At 34.5% G+C, this 18,385-nt stretch overlaps 1 protein-coding gene across 2 annotated transcripts; it reads left to right on the top strand.

The window, feature by feature from the left end:
* Positions 1-9,319: 9,319 nt before the first annotated feature.
* On the top strand, positions 9,320-13,596 carry LOC111391790 (zinc finger BED domain-containing protein DAYSLEEPER-like). 2 transcript variants are annotated; one of them, XM_023017053.1, is made up of 2 exons: positions 9,320-9,504; positions 11,512-13,596. In XM_023017053.1, exon 2 carries the CDS (start codon positions 11,868-11,870, stop codon positions 13,509-13,511), a length of 1,644 nt encoding a protein of 547 aa, XP_022872821.1. In that variant the 5' UTR covers positions 9,320-9,504; positions 11,512-11,867; the 3' UTR covers positions 13,512-13,596. The 2 variants fall into 2 exon arrangements, with proteins under 2 accessions (XP_022872821.1, XP_022872820.1); XM_023017052.1 differs by having other exon boundaries at positions 11,463-13,596.
* The last annotated feature ends 4,789 nt before the right edge of the window (positions 13,597-18,385 follow it).

Here is an 18,385-nt window from a genome sequence, read left to right as displayed (position 1 = left end):
TTAAAAATAAAGAAAAATTTTAAATTAACATATGAAAATTATTTTATGAGAGAATGTTTGATTGAGACCTTGTTTGGGAGAGATTAAAATCATATTTTAATCTAAATCAAAGTCAAACAATCAATATAAACTACATTTTTCACGGGTCCCACAATTTTTCAACCACACATTTCAAAAACTTATTTTACAATCTCCAAAAATTTTTAAATTTAATCCTTACCAAATACCCTCTGAATATAAACTTTAAAAAAAATGTAAAATAAGAACCAAATTAGATTAAAATTCAGATGGGAACTGGCATGAGCATGGATATGAGGAGATCTGATTAAAAAAAATTAAAGAGAACAACGATAATAAATAGAATAGAGCATAATTTCTCGAAATTATTGTTACTTTTTTACCAAGGCGGAATCAATTCCATACTCCACTATTTATTTCTTTTTCTTTTCTTTTTTCCTATGATACCACAATGATAAGTAAGGTTGTGAGTGAGGGACCCAACTGAATTGAAGTGGTAGTTCATGTTCTTGATTGATTCTCCATCTTTCTCTTTTATTGTCAATTTCTTGATTCTTGCCAACTTTCCTATTCTTTTGGTGAAAAAAGTTTAGATGCCTTGTCTTATCAATTAGAAAGAAGTAGAATTTGGTATCATTTACCTTCATAAGCTATATATCTAATATCGCGAGAAGACGAGAGAAATATATGATTTATTAAAAATATTGTGAAGGATTGATATTGATAAGTTTCACTTTTTATTGAATTAATCCTTGAAATTTTCACTTTTTACCAACAAATTAATGGCAAGTGCAATTAATTAAAATTGAATTTATTGTCATTTAATACAAGTGGACATTTTTAAATGCGTGATTAAGTTTTTCAAGCTACCATTTGGATGCGAAATTGAAAATCAGAAGGTGAAGCTGCATTGTCTGCAGTGGACTTGCCAACATCCAAGAGCAACCCTATTTTTGGTGAAAAAAGTTTAGATGCCTTGTCTTATCAATTAGAAAGAAGTAGAATTTGGTATCATTTACCTTCATAAGCTATATATTTAATAACGCAAGAAGACGAGAGAAATATATGATTTATTGAAAATATTGTGAAGATTTGATATTGATAAGTTTCACTTTTTATTGAATTAATGGATCCTTGAAATTTTCACTTTTTACCAACAAATTAATGGCAAGTGCAATTAATTAAAATTGAATTTATTGTCATTTAATACAAGTGGACTTTTTTAAATGCGTGATTAAGTTTTTCAAGCCTACCATTTGGATGCGAAATTGAAAATCAGAAGGTGAAGCTGCATTGTCTGCAGTGGACTTGCCAACATCCAAGAGCAACCCTATTTATATATTTTCTGTTTGGGTAGGGTTTCCCGGTTCCTGCACGTCCGCTCCCGTTGGATGGCGTGCAGGCCTGTCTCATTCGGATAAAATCCTCTTCTGGTCTTATCTTCACATTTCTGAAAATTTTTCTATTACGTGCTGAATTAATTTTTAGATTGACTCTTCAATTACAGAGTTTTTGCAGATGTTCTGATCCCTACTTCACGAATTGAAAAGCCAAGCTCACTCTTTAAAATTAAAAAAAAGTTGAACCCCAATTTTGAGAGTTTTCATCGTCCCTCTCCTAGAGATTTGTGAGGGGGGTAAATTGCGGGATGTACTCCAACAGGTCAGGGAACAAGAATTGTATGTACACTGCGCATACAAGGAGGCACTCTCTATAATTAAACGTAGGGATGAATGTGATTCGATTTGGACGGTTAATATCAAATTTTCAACCCAAATCATTTCACGCTGTTTGAAATTTTTTCAAACCAAATCAAGCTATTTTATATTTCAAAACAAACCATTAAATTAAATGTAGGGGTGAATGTTGTTCGATTTGGACGGTTTGTGTCATATTTTAAACTCAAATCATTTCATGCTATTTGAAATTTTTTCAAACCACCAAAACATTTTGGTTTTCAAACCAAACCATTATTTGCGGTATGGTTTGATTTTAATCCACGATTTATCCATAGACATTAGAATAATATAAAACAAGTTAACATATAAGTTTAAACGAGAACTAATATTGTTAAATATTACATTACATTCATATTTGTCTGAAACTCGAAATACAAACAAAAAGACAAAAAAGTATTAACAACATAGCATCTAGTAACATGTCAATGAATTATGCTATTTGTATTTGGGGATTGACACTTCGGACCTTCGGTGTAAGCTCTCTTCACGAGGGGGGCACGCCCAATTAAAAAAAAGTGTAGGCCACATGAGGTGTACACCAGCGTGTCACATATAGCATAACCCACGTGATGATAGGTTTCTTCCCTCAAATTTTTACAAGTAATAATATACATGCAGCAACACAATAAGTCAAGCCCTCTTTTTTTGCATGAGTGATAATGTGCCTCGAACTATATTTTTCTTTAATTCTTGTTCTCCATTTGCTACTTATGTAAAACATTGAACACATTTTCTTGTTCGTTTTGATGCCTACACCATATTTAGAGCTAACTTAGATAAAGTGTCCGAAATAGATTGTAACAATCCGTGAGACGAAGAGGTAGTAAAGAAAAGAAATAAAACTCTACTTTGCTGTGAACGCATAATTCTTCTTATATAACCACTAAAAGTTAACCTGCAACATATAATCTTTCTTCTTCAACTTTCTCATATTCATCACCAAATGCACAAAGAAACAGTGTATGCAAATAAAGGAACCCCATCCTAACCAATAATGATTGATCATCATAGCTAGGGATGTCAAACGGACCGAGAGCTCGATAGCTCGTGGGCGGCTCGGGCTCGTCATTTCGAGCCTGAGCCGAGCCTGCTCGGCTCATCGAGCCCACGAGCGACTTGTGGGCACACGGCCCACAAGCCATTTTGACGAGCCCACGAGCTCGTGGGCCCGTCAAAAAAATATGAAATTTTTTTTAATAAAAAGGTTCAAAATGTGCAAATTTACAAAAAAAAAATTTAAAAATTAAAAAAATCATGAGCTCGCGAGCGGCCGAGCCCGAGCTCGGCTCGTCTTTCACGAGCCACGAGTCTGAGCCATGCTCGTGGGTTAAAGGGCCGAGCCGACTCGACTCGACCCATTGCCATCACTAATTCATAGCCTTCCTCTCTTATTTTTCTAAATACAGAACATGTGAAAATAAAATAAAGAAATTCAAATATAGTAAAGTGATGCTTCAAATAAAAGAAAATTCACCACTGCTTCTTCGATTAAGAAAATTATAAACCAATCAATGGATTCACTAATCAAAAGCCGTTGCTCTATGACGAGGATGTGACGGTTCCTCTCGTGGAGTAGGTGTAGAAAAAGCAAAATGTCTCCATGAGTAATCCATTGCCATCCTCTTATTAATCTGTTGATTTTGATTATGCCTCGAGTCCCATCCAAAATCTGAGAAAATTATAAATTACTAAATTGGTTTTTTTACTTGAAAAGTGTAAAATTTATGATTTAATGAAATTAGCTTTTCAATTAAAAATAAAAAAGTTTCGGTTCAATTTTGTATGATTTTTGAATATCGAAATCTAAACCCAATCATTTTAAAACGGTTTTGTTTGGTTTGAGGGGGAAAAATCGCGAGGTCCACGTGGACTCAAACCAACGGTTTTCAGACCAATGTATTCAGGTCGATTTACGGTTTCACAATTTATTGTGCAGTCCTACTTAAATGCATTTAAAGTATTTCAATTTCGAATGTAAAAAAATAATAAAATAATTTAGAGAAAGCTAGTTAAAACAACAACAAAAAACGAAGGGAGAAATAATAATTATTTTTTGAGAGTAATAAAATTAAGTGTTAAATATAAAGAATTTGTTGGAATACTTCAAAATTTTAACCCTATAGATTTATAGACATTTTTCAAATGATAAAATATTCTTTTAAAAAATAGAGTGTATCTTAGATACTCTTAAAAAGTGAAATTGGATATAGCTATCCTTTAAATTCACCTATTTTATAAGGCAACTAGACAAAATTATAGACATTTAAAAGTTAAGAATGAANTACAAGGAGGCACTCTCTATAATTAAACGTAGGGATGAATGTGATTCGATTTGGACGGTTAATATCAAATTTTCAACCCAAATAATTTCACGTTGTTTGAAATTTTTTCAAACCAAATCAAGCTATTTTATATTTCAAAACAAACCATTAAATTAAATGTAGGGGTGAATGTTGTTCGATTTGGACGGTTTGTGTCATATTTTCAACTCAAATCATTTCATGCTATTTGAAATTTTTTCAAACCACCAAAACATTTTGGTTTTCAAACCAAACCATTATTTGCGGTATGGTTTGATTTTAATCCGCGATTTATCCATGGACATTAGAATAATATAAAACAAGTTAACATATAAGTTTAAACGAGAACTAATATTGTTAAATATTAAATTACATTCATATTTGTCTGAAATTCGAAATACAAACAAAAAGACAAAAAAGTATTAACAACATAGCATCTAGTAACATGTCAATGAATTATGCTATTTGTATATTGGGGATTGACACTTCGGACCTTCAGTGTAAGCTCCCTTCACGAGGGGGGCACGCCCAATTAAAAAAAAGTGTAGGCCACATGAGGTGTACACCGGTGTGTCACATATAGCATAACCCACGTGATAATAGGTTTCTTCCCTCAAATTTTTACAAGTAATAATATACATGCAGCAACGCAATAAGTCAAGCCCTCTTTTTTTGCATGAGTGATAATGTGCCTCGAACTATATTTTTCTTTAATTCTTGTTCTCCATTTGCTACTTATGTAAAACATTGAACACATTTTCTTGTTCGTTTTGATGCCTACACCATATTTAGAGCTAACTTAGATAAAATGTCCGAAATAGATTGTAACAATCCGTGAGATGAAGAGGTAGTAAAGAAAAGAAATAAAACTCTACTTTGCTCTGAACGCATAATTCTTCAATAGGTTATATAACCACTACAAGTTGACCTGCAACATATAATCTTTCTTCTTCAACTTTCTCATATTCATCACCAAATGCATAAAGAAACAGTGTATGCAAATAAAGGAACCCCATCTTAACCAATAATGATTGATCGTCATAGCTAGGGATGTCAAACGAGCCGAGATCTCGATGGCTCGTGGGCGGCTCGGGCTCATCATTTCGAGCCTCATCGAGCCCACGAGCGACTTGTGGGCACACGGCCCACAAGCCATTTTGATGAGCCCACGAGCTCGTGGGCTCGTCAAAAAAATATGAAATTTTTTTTAATAAAAAGGTTCAAAATGTGCAAATTTACAAAAAAACAAAAAATTAAAAAAATCACGAGCTCGCGAGCGGCAGAGCTCGAGCTCGGCTCGTCTTTCACGAGCCACGAGTCCGAGCCATGCTCGTGGGTTAAAGGGCCGAGCCGACTCGACTCGAGCCATTGCCATCACTAATTCATAGCCTTCCTCTCTTATTTTTCTAAATACAGAACGTGTGAAAATAAAATAAAGAAATTCAAATATAGTAAAGTGATGCTTCAAATAAAAGAAAATTCACCACTGCTTCTTCGATTAAGAAAATTATAAACCAATCAATGGATTCACTAATCAAAAGCCGCTGCTCTATGACGAGGATGTGACGGTTCCTCTCGTGGAGTAGGTGTAGAAAAAGCAAAATGTCTCCATGAGTAATCCATTGCCATCCTCTTATTAATCTGTTGATTTTGATTATGCCTCGAGTCCCATCCAAAATCTGAGAAAATTATAAATTACTAAATTGGTTTTTTTACTTGAAAAGTGTAAAATTTATGATTTAATGAAATTAGCTTTTCAATTAAAAATAAAAAAGTTTCGGTTCAATTTTGTGTGATTTTTGAATATCGAAATTTAAACCCAATCATTTTAAAACGGTTTTGTTTGGTTTGAGGGGGAAAAATCGCGAGGTCCACGTGGACTCAAACCAACGGTTTTCAGACCAATGTATTCAGGTCGATTTACGGTTTCACAATTTATTGTGCAGTCCTACTTAAATGCATTTAAAGTATTTCAATATCGAATGTAAAAAAATAATAAAATAATTTAGAGAAAGCTAGTTAAAACAACAACAAAAAACGAAGGGAGAAATAATAATTATTTTTTGAGAGTAATAAAATTAAGTGTTAAATATAAAGAATTTATTGGAATACTTCAAAATTTTAACCCTATAGATTTATAGACATTTTTCAAATGATAAAATATTCTTTTAAAAAATAGAGTGTATCTTAGATACTCTTAAAAAGTGTAATTGGATATAGCTATCCTTTAAATTCACCTATTTTATAAGGCAACTAGACAAAATTATAGACATTTAAAAGTTAAGAATGAAAATTGATCGAGTAGAGTTTGAGGTTCGAACCTTCTCGAACTAGGTTGGACCACTTAAGTTTCAAGAAAGAGATTTACACAAACTATATAAAGAATGATGATATTTAACACTAGTTAAAAAGACAGTAGATCCACTTCTAATCAATCAATTAATCGAAATGCATTCCATAACTAAAGGTCAACAATGATATGTCATCATTACCAACAGTGATATATCATCGGTGATGATCGTCATTGGTCTAAGCGACTATGAGTCAATTGCTACCTTGATTGATAACAAATAGAAAGCATTACTCAATAAAGGTTTTGTTGGATTTCCAATTTTTTTCAAAATACTTTTTTATCTATTTTTTTCAACTACACATTTTTCAATAAAATAATATTATACGTAAACCCAAAATTTTTTCTTATTCCTTAACTAGACATTCTTCATCAAATCGCTATTTCAAAATTTATTTTTTGCAAAAAATGGACATCGAACATGCTCTAAAAATAGATCCTCGACTCACGTGAATTAAGTGTTAAGCACCATTAATTTTAGATAACATTAACCCTTTTTGAAAATGTGACTAGTACATATCTAGATTAACCATATGAATTATCCGTTGTTGTTTGCTTTCTCTCTCCGAGGTGGTGTCCGGGCTAGGGTAGTTGGGATTCGTCTATCAAGGTTAATTCCACCCCCATATTTTAAAATTATTTCATTGTAACCCCTAAATGTTTCAACTGGTTTCTTCTGGAAGATCATGCTGGATCTTATCGGAATGATTTTAAAATAATAAATTTCCTAGTTGCCAGGAAAAAATGTTCCAACTGGCTTAAAGTTGTAGGGTGAAGCAGATAATCAGAGGTTGTTTGGAGGCGATTCTCAATAAAATTTTAATTAAAATTTTGACCGTTACATCAAAATTTGGGCCGCAATTATTGACCATTTTTTACAAAATGACCCAGGTACCCGTGCATATTTAATCCATTTCATTTGAATGATGGGCATTTATGGTAATTTGGCAAATATGCAGTAAAAAATTGCGGCCTGCAGAGGGGACCAGATTTCCAGAACGGTTGAAATTCTCATTACCATTTTGTGAAAATCTCCTCCAAACAAGCGCTCAATTCCAATTTTATAGTGTTGCGGCAGTTGAGGTGATCCTGACAATTGGCCCGCGTGACTTGGATCGACGTTGGTCCAACTGGAAATGAAATATTATATATATTTTTCCTACCAACAATGGACTACAACAATTTGTTAATATATAAAAGTGCGACAATTCCAAATATTAAAATAATGAATATCGTGAAAAAAAATTAGGGATTTAAATATTGCATTACTTATAAATGTCGAGACTTTCTCTACATATTTTTTGATATATCAATTGAGACTTGAAAGAGAAAGTCAATATGAGAGATACACATGGTCGGTAGGAAAGTAAGCTTTGTTTGTTTATAATTTTATCACATTATTTTTTCCACAACACTCATTTTTAACCACACATACTTCATTAAAATAATATTATATGTAAATAAAAAAATTTTCTTTATTTTTTAACCACACATTTCAATATCAATCACTATTTCATAATACATTATTCACAAATAATGGGGCACAAACACCACTAAGATATTTTTACGTCCGACTCTGACTTTTCGTTAACGAAAAATAGAAAAGAACAATAAGAACGAAAAATATAGGATGAAATCAAATATTTTATTTCCGCTTTTAGAAAGCTATAAATGGAGGAAGTTTTATTAGGGCCCCGTTTGTTTCTCATTAATATAAGAATGAGAATGAAAAATATGGTCGTTATGGACTCCACACAAGAGATATAAATTAAAATATGATGACTTGATGTGATGGATAACGGTCATATTTTTCATTTTAATAGCTAAATAATGAGAAACAAACAGGGGCTAAGTTCAACAAAAAAGACTAGTTACCTAGTTTTCGTTTTTTTTTTTTAATGTTTGAATATTTATAATTTGTAACATTATATAACATGCTATTGTACGAGAAGTTAAAATCTCGACCAGACTTATCTCAAGGTTCCGAGAATTTTCAAGGCATCCCTCGTAGATTGATAACACTTTGGCCTCGACATGTACAAGAGGCTCAACTTTCCTCACTTGTATGTTAAAAGTAGGTTTAGTCGATCCCTATACGAGGCCATCACATATTGACACGAAAAATAAGTTATGCCTACCACCCAAGTAATAACTTGATCATGGGAATGAACGGAGGACTAATCAGTCATGAATAACGATGTGTTGCTTGTCAACCTTTATTTCTAATACTTATCCACTAAGAGGCCCACTCCTTTAGTTTGAAAATGGATTCTTATTTAGACACGGCATTTGAGATCTATGGATTCTTAATCGCTAGTACAGCATTATGCCCCCATTTGGCCTCCATTAAATCTTATCAAATTAAATTAAATTCTTCTTTCTCATATTTTTTACCATACAATTTTCAATAAAATAATATTACACATAAATCAAAATCTTTTCATTTTTTTACAACTATCCATTTAAAAGAAATATATCTATATATTATTCTCTCCATTATAATCAAAATTATTGGGGGCCAAACAAGGGCTATATTATCAAAGGTTTTTATAATTAAGCCCTCATTTGGCCCCCATTTTGTGGTAATGAAAATTGATGGAATAGTGTTTTTTTGAAAAATAAATGGTTGAAAAATAAGTAAAAGTTTTCGTTTAATAGGAGAGAAAAACGAAATATAATGAAATGAAAATTAATAGGGGCTAAACGAGAGCTAAATACACGAGAGAGATTGAGTACACTTAAAATTCAATCCGCATAAAACTTTCATTCTAACGGGAATGGGGGGGGGGGAAAGAATAATTGGAATTAGATGATATGCGAAAAAGTTAAATAGGTCTTTTCGACGGTTCAGATTTAATCGTAAGGCAGAGAGTGGGTTAAGGTCCATCAATAAATAGGCCGCCTTTAAAAGCTCAAAACCTCACGAATCAGTCTAAAGTCCACTAGGGTTTAAGAGTTCCGTTTCTCTCAAAAGCCCATCTTCTTCTCTTCCCTTCTCTCCCTCCATTCAGTTTTCTTCAAAAATAACTGTAAATTGATTACCGTTAAACCCTAAACCCTGGTTTTGCGTCGTAAAGATTTTCATTTCGCCATTGAAGTAAGTTTCAATTCATCTATGTAACGTTTTTTTTTTTTTTTTTTTTTTACGTTATTATTATTATTTATATTCATATGTTTTAGCCGCAAGTTATGTTTGTTCTTATGCTTGAAACTTGTTTTGAAGTCGTAGTTTTTATCGATTAATATGTTGTCCTTGGACCATAAGGTTTCAGTGTGAAGGCAAATTTAGGGGTTTCTTGTTTATTTAAGACACTGTGTTTTGTTGTTTTGATGATATAGTTGGGTGGTTTTCCTTGGAAGAAATTTGTAAATTTTTGTCAGAGTCCACATTAGGTCTATAGGGTTGGGTTTATAAGCACATTGGACTGCTTCCAATTGGAGATGTCACTTTATCAACGACTCGGAGAGGATCTCATGCGATTGAATGATATGTCCGTAAAATCTTGTAATTGAGTAATTGAGAAATAAACACCACTTCTAAAAAGAGGAGTGCTTGTGACTATCCTCACGTGCTTTTTGGCAAGACAAGACTTTTAGCACATTGATGACCTTCAATTTGGTTTCAAGGGTGAGATACAGTTGTATCAAAGAGACCCTCTTTTAGATATTGCCCTCGTTGTGGACATGACAAACCGAGAGGGGTTCCTTTCGGGTGAATGTTGAGTCTGTGAGGGTACACAATTGAGAATATGGGTCTCATTAGATGTCGATTTTGACAAAAGGGGTGGTAACGATGTCCTAACTTATCGTAACACTTAAGTTATGTATTTGCTTGGGAGTTTATAAGCTCATTGAGTATCCTCCCTTAATAGAGCGGTTTAAAATTTTAAAGGTGAGCTCTATCATGTGTTTGTGTCAAAATTTTCTTCATGTTTACCTTCTTGTGCTTGTGAATGATGACGTTATACTGTGTTTATTAGCATAATTCAATTAGCCTTTGTTGTTAGGTTTACCATTACTTGGAAGATACATGATTGCTCAAACCTTGAAAATGTCTAGGCTACTCTCGCAATGCGGAAACTATCATCTTGGAATCAAAATTTTTGAAAAAGCAATTCAAAATTGATCAATAATTTTATTAGTTTTTGGGTTCAATTCTATGTAATTAAATATACAGTGAATATTTTTGTTTATATATTTGGACTACGGGTAGTAGTTTAAGCTTTTAGCATGAAAAATTTTTGGCAAGTCAATGCGAAAGTAGCAATCCAATGAATATTCGTAGTGAAATTCATGTCAGTTCCTCTATTTTTCTTGTATTGTAAATCGATATATTTACGTGTGATAGTGATGTCTATTGTTATCGGTGAACTTCATGTCACTGATGGAGAGAAATTTTAGCCTGCTGTTTTATTTCGGTCGTGTACTTAAGCTTTATGGCAACGATGAAATTTACACTTTCAGTGTTACTTTATATAGTGAATCATACTATTATGTGATGATATAAACTCTAAGGAGTAATTTAGTGGTCAGGCATTGAGTTTGCTCCTCAGTGGTTACCGGTTCGAGTTCCCTTAGACCACTAAGGTGAGTATCCGATTGTAAACTTTCGGGCCTATGGAATTAATCAAGATGCGCGTAAGCTGAGTCGGACACGCACGGTCATTTAAAAGAAAAAAAAACTATTATGTGATGCCTTTTTTGAATTCAGGCATGCTGTTGGCACTTTAGCATGTGACTACATTGTACAGACGTAAACATATTCATGACATCTTGCACCTTTCTGGCTTTGTTATCCTGTATATTTATAATTGATTTTTTCTTTTTTGTGTCTGTTTGTATTTTGTGGATGGAGATTAACTTTAGCTTTATACACAAGTGCTCAAAGGAGGAAGAATGTGCAATTTTATATTTCATCCCTCACCTTCCTTTACCCGCATACATAATAAGGGTGTTAGTACTAAGCTACTTTTGATATATTGCAGAGTTGAAGGTTATTTGACAATCTAAAATGTGCATGTCTGATCATGGCCGTTCTATCCTTTTTGTTTGCAGAATTCATCTATGGATGTCCCTACTAATCAGGTTGAGAACTCCAATTCAGGTGTGCAGCCTAATAAACGCAGGAGAAAGAAGTCCATAGTCTGGGACCACTTCACAATTGTAACTGTTAATGCTGACTGTATCAGGGCCTGCTGTAACCAATGCAAGAAATCATTTGCTTATATATCAGGTTCAAAATTAGCAGGCACCAGTCACCTTAAACGCCATATTTCATTGGGGATCTGCCCTGTCAGCCGGTGTAATCAAGGGAAATTTCAACTCGGTATTTACAACCATGATACAAAATCTGATGTTTCTGGAAATGGTACGATACAACCAAGAAAGCGCCTCCGGGCTACCCCTAGACCAGCTAGTTTCTCTTTTGATCAGGACCTATGCAGCCGTGAAATTGCAAAAATGATCATTCAGCATGAATATCCTCTTCACATGGTTGAACATTCTGGCTTCATTGATTTTGCAAGGTGTCTTCATCCCCATTTTATTACAATGAGCACCAATACTGTCCAAGAACACATACTGGGCATTTATTTCAGAGAGAAGCAAAACCTTCTGAACCTTGTTGCTGGAATCCCAGGACGAGTTAGCCTTACTCTGGATTTGTGGACTTCAGACCTAAGGGTGTCCTACGGACTCCTGACAGGACACTTCATTGGCTGCGACTGGAAACTGTATAGGCGGATCTTCAATGTTGTAACGTTACCATCTCCTGACTCAGAAACTGCCTTTGATCAAGCTGTTGCTGCTTCTCTAAATGCTTGGAGCTCTGAGAGCAAGCTATTTACCCTCACTCTCGACCAATCCCATGCAAATGAAAATGCAAAGAGAAATCTTAGGGGCCTCCTATCAATCAAAAACTCCCGTATTCTCAATGGACAGCTATTAATTAACAGTTGTTATGCTTGTACTTTGACGAGGCTTGCACAAGATGCATTAGGGTTTGTTCGGGAAACTGTTGAGAAGGTCCGCGACAGTGTTAAGTACGTGAAGACTTCAGAAGCTCGTGAAGAAAGATTCATCAAACTGAAACAACAGCTTCAAGTGCCCAGCACAAAGAACTTAATTGTCGATGACCTTACCAAATGGAATACTACATATCACATGTTGATGGCTGCTTCTGAACTAAAGGAGGTATTTTCATGCCTGGATACTTCAGATCCAGATTATGAGAGACCTCCATCAATGGATGAGTGGAGACAAGTGGAAACTCTTTGCGTATATTTGAAGCTTTTCTACGAGGCTGCCAACATTCTAACAGGCCCTTTATATCCGACTACGAATACATTCTTCCACGAAGTGTGGAAAATTCAGCTAGAACTGATGCATGATGCTTCGAGCCCAGATCTCTTTGTCAGCAGCCTTACCAAACCGTTGCATGAGAAATTCACTAGATATTGGGAGGACTGTAAACTAGTCTTGGCAGTTGCTGTAGTTATGGACCCGAGGTTGAAAATGAAGCTCGTGGAATTCAGCTTCCCCAGAATCTACGGCGAGGATGCAGACAATTGGATCAAGATCATTGATGAAGATGTGCACGAACTTTATCTCGAGTACGTAGTGCAATGCCTTCCTCCACCAACTTTTATAGAAGAAGGAAACGAGGCTGTTGTAAAAACAGATATACCTCAAGACGACGGTCTTCTGCCTAATGGTGATATTGGGTTTTCGGATTTTGACATCTATATTTCGGATATAATGAATGGCCAACAGATGAAATCCGAACTAGATCAGTATCTAGAAGAATCTCTCCTACCTCGTGTACAAGATTTCGATGTTCTAGGTTGGTGGAGAGTAAATAGATCAAAATACCCAACTTTGTCGAAAATGGCATCTGATGTTTTATCTATTCCAGTATCCACTGTACCCGCGGATTCTGTGTTCGATACAAGAACGAGAAAGATGGATAGCTACCGAAGTTCATTAAAACCATCGGTACTTGAGGCTCTTATCTGTGCAAAGGATTGGCTTCAGTATGAACATTCAGAAATTCCATTTGGAACTACAGAAGAAGTTCCTGGTACAATTGTTAATACACAATTCTGAGTTAACAAATTTTAAATCTTATTTATAGGATTTTTTGTGTCTCATTATATATTTTTGTCTAATAAGAGCGTCCCTTTTCGTTGCATCAATTTCTTTTAAAGTTTGTTATAATTGCTGCGGAATATTTATATGGCATTTTTTGAGTATCTATTTTCAAAATTTCTAAATAGGATTTGTCAAGCGATTCGTGACTCTCCTAATTCCACTTTCTCAAAAGAAAAGTTAGTGATGGTGTTAGCGTTAGGCCCAATTTCCTCGATCGAAAATTATTAGCATTGCAAAAGTGTCTTTTCAACAACATTTAAGCCCAGTAACCAGCAATGCTAATGGGCCATCACGAATACAGATTAATCTATGGACCATTATATAGGCCCAAATAGCTTCTGCGACGCGTTTTTAGTTTTCAAAGAGAAAATATACTTTTGAGTTTTGATACACGATATCGAGCATGTTTTGTAGTAGGCAGTAAACTGTAAAAAATTAATTAGTTATGCAGACGAAGAATAGCAAGCCACCCACACAGAATGACCCACGTGTAAATGACGACAATGGAAATATTTTAAAGCCTAGCCTTCGTCGATGCACAATAAACATGGAACAAGTCAAGACTTAATCCGGAGCTCAACACAGTTATCAATCTTGTCAATAAACCAAATGAACGTGCAAGGGCCCTCTTAACTACCTTATCTAGTCATATGTTCGACAAAATTTATGCCTCTCGTAAAATGGTTTCATAAAAAAGTGATACTAGATCACGTTTTTTTTTTAAAGAACTCTTTCAGTAAAGCAAATTACTTTCAGAAAATTATCTAAATATATTTAAAATCAACTTTAGCTTTTGAATTTTGGATAGGCACGCCAGATGGACCCAAAATCAAGCCAAGTAGCAGTTGATTAGTTAAAGAAACTAATTAAACATTTCTGTTGCTCTATGAAATTATACACTCGCGGGCCCTACTACTATAGATGCCATTCATAACGTAGTCTTCATCAACTTTTCCAACAGCACGTGGTTAGGACAAAGATCTAATCAATTCATCACATGTGCAAAGATCGTTTCCTAGATCACGTTTTCTGATTTATTTCAACCGAACACGGCGGCACGATTAATTGCTGTTATTTTTTAGCTCATTTCTTTTATTCTTTCTACACAAATGGAGTGTTATGACTAAATTTTTTTAACGATGATGTTAATCTTTAATGTTTATATTTTTTACATTGATAATACCCTTAACAAAGCGACCTCAAATTTACAATAGTTTTAAATTAATCACCGGAGGATTTTTATTTTTGAAAAGGAGACTTGTACCCTTATGCGCACCTTCTTTTTTATCATGCGTTGTTTATTCCTATTACGACAAAAGTGACTTCGATAAATTACACCTTTTAATTCAATAATGATTCATGTAGGCCTAGCTTAGGACTACCTAGAAACATAGGATATTGTTTTAAACTCGAGCTAATCATTGCGTTTTTAGCAACAAAAAGGGTAAAGAGAGGGTACAATTTAAATATTTTCGTTTTTTATATTTTTTTGTTGTTGCTAAAAAGTAGCTAATATACATTTGTATGTGCATGTTATAACTTGAATAGTGTGTTTTGTTTTCTTAAATAGAACAATATAGGATCAGATGTTACATTTTGTGAGTTGAAAGTAAACAAACTGGATGGTTGATCATTATGCAAAACACACATATATTTGCTCCTCCTTTCTTGAAAGCAATCGAACGAGGGACTACTTTTGAACTCAAACTCGGATTATTTGTTCATGACTAGGATGAAGTTTGGGTGAAACTAAGTGGAAGTCCAACCCTACCGATGTTGAAGAATCAACGAATGAGTTGTGGTTGATGATGGTATTCGAACTCAAATTTAGCTAATTCTCCTCGATATACGTGGAGGAGTAGCAATGATCTGAACATCTAGAAATAAATCACTAGTATACCAGTCAATTTGGAATTCATCATTTATGAACTTACATAATTGATAAAGGGATATCCATGATTCAATTTGAAAATACAATATAGTGGTCAGTGGATAATGAAGATGTATACAAAACCTAGAGAGGGTGGGTGTATGGAATATAAATGGAGGGGCCTATACTCAAGTTAATAATCAGGTGATCATGCCTGACAGTTCACCAAGCGTGCACATAAACAGTGATCATCTGCATTTTCTCTTTGCGGGTCCATGGAGAGGATCGTATGAGGGTAAGTGTTTGGCAAATGATATACTTATAAGTTACCCAAATTTTATTTTTATTCACAGCATTCTGGGAACTCATACCTTTTGCTTACTTTATAGTTATACATTTATTGAAATTTTTTGCTTATAAGCATTTAAAAGCTTAACCAAACAATCTTGAATAAAAAATGCATTGATTTGCTAGGAAAACAGAAGTATGATTTATTTTGTCTCCTCCTAGTTATGGAAATAATTTTTTTGATTTGATTGTTTTGAGCATGACATGTGACGTGCGCGTCAATAAAATGTGCGACACGATTATCCATGTCGTGATAAAATAAACAAGTGATGACAAATGTAATAAACGAATTGTTTTAAGCACGCGTGATCATGGGGTCATATTTTGGGATAACATGTTTAGTATGTAGTACTAAATGCGATCTAGTTAAAATTGAAAATGAGAAATACTTATTATGGCCATTTATTAGTATATTTAATTTTTTTATTCGTATAATGTGTCAACGTCAATAAAATGTGCGACACGGTTGTCCATGTCGTGATAAAAATAAACAAGTGATGACAAATGTAATAAACGAATTGTTTTAAGCACGCGTGATCATGGGGTCATATTTTGGGATAACATGTTTAGTATGTAGTACTAAATGCGATCTAGTTAAAATTGAAAATGAGAAATACTTATTATGGCCATTTATTAGTATATTTAATTTTTTTATTCGTATAATGTGTCAAGCACATTGGAATACTTAAAAAACATTAGGTAAATAAAAACAATTCTTTTTTTTTTTTTTTCCAAGAATGTAGCTTTATTTAATTGATAAATATTTAAATTATATGGATCAAGTAAAGAGGTAAGAATGTCAACCATGCTTATCTAAATCAACTTAGATGGATAAGATTCTTGTTTATGAGCATAATGCCATGTTTCTATCCTCCGATTCCTGAATGCAAATGAATAGTCTTCTCTCTTCTTTCTTTCTTTTCTTATATATATATATATTGAACTTAAGAATGGCAATGAAACTGGGAGGGGCCTGAGCAACCCTTGCCGTCGGGGATTTTTGAGAGTCCTGCCCAAGTTGGACACTATAATGCACCTATGTTTTTTCATAATTATCCCAATTATAGAAATAGTTTTAAAGAAATACAATATTATTATTATTATTAATTTTTTTTTCTTTTTGAAAAATACTTATTAGAATAATAGATAAATTTAACCTCTGTTTGTTTTCCATTTTTTGCCCATTAAAATGAGAAATATGATCGTTATCCATCACATCAAACCATCATATTTGACTTTTTATTTCTTATGTAGGGCCATAACGGCTATATTTTTATTCTTATTTTTACATTAATGTGTACCAAACAGGATAACTTTTCTCTTTTTCAGTAATGTTTAATGCCGCATAGGCGCATACAATTATGTCTAATAAACATATCTTATCACATTTAAATACAGGTTTATGAAATAATTAAAGTGAACAAATAAAGTTAGAGGGGATAAAAGTTCTCTAAAGAAAACGTAGTACGCCGCTCTTTAGACTCTGCTCCAATTAAATTATCAATAATTGGACCAAAACCACCAAGAATTCGTCCTCCACGCGTAAAATAATTGAAAATCTCCTTTCTCGTGTGTTAATGATGAAACTCTAGTCCTATTATTAAAATAATAGTTGGATACAATATTAAGCCAAGCCAATTATCAATGTTATGAAGATTCGTGGCATTTCAATTAGATGTGAACTAGATTGTTCGACTCTTCATTTTAAATGGTCCGATTTGTTCATAGGCTGAGTTTGGCAAAGACGACCTTATCGAGCTAGGATCATGAAAAAAAAAAGTGAGTTCAACTGGACCATAGCTCATCTCGAAATGAGCCCCAAAATAGTTCAATGTCTGAACCTACGAGCCAACTAGCTACTCGACCCATTTATCATCCTAAAAAATAGAATCAGTGGCAGAGCCAGGATTCGACGAGGAGGTGCGATTCCACATGCTGGCTTCGACAGAACCTACAGACACCTCATCGCTATGGACAAAGATTGAAGCGTTGAAACACTGGTGCAGTCGGCCGGGAAGAATGGGAGTGATTTGGAAGATGGACAAAAATGATTCGGGCAATTTTTTTAAGTCGTGGGCCTTTTTCTTTTGGCCCTGTTGTTGAGAAAAAATATTAGGCCCAATAACTCAATCTAATGGATTGAAGATGCAAAGCCTGTTTGCTTGCTGGTTTTATTCACTTCACAAATTACACACACAGTGTCACAGATGTACTCGACACTTCAAACCCAAAATCAAACAATGCCTTCGAATTCCAAACCCTATTCTCCGCTGCTGGCACTCACCCTGAGCCACTGGCCACTGGAGCACTACACCATCACTGCATCGCCAATAATTAAAAAAGGTTGAATCCCAACCTTAGGGGCCCCCATCGACCCTGCCCTGGGCCATCGTGGAGGAGGTAAATCGCAGGATGTGCCTCCCAGGAGCCAGGGTGGAGAGCACATGGATAGGCCAAGGCTGTTAATCCATATGGTAACTCCCGCTTGCAACAAAGCCAATTCCACCTTGCGGGGAATCGAACTCTGCACACTGCCGCGCTGAGCCCTATCCGTCCTCCCCTTTACCACTGGGAGATATGCCCTGGGGGCTGCATCGCCAATAATTGATTT

The sequence above is a fragment of the Olea europaea genome, unplaced genomic scaffold (genome assembly GCF_002742605.1).
Source record: "Olea europaea var. sylvestris unplaced genomic scaffold, O_europaea_v1 scaffold830, whole genome shotgun sequence".
NCBI lineage: Eukaryota > Viridiplantae > Streptophyta > Magnoliopsida > Lamiales > Oleaceae > Olea > Olea europaea.
The sequence above is the reverse complement of the archived record's forward strand: the minus strand, read 5'-3'. Positions and strand labels throughout refer to the sequence as shown.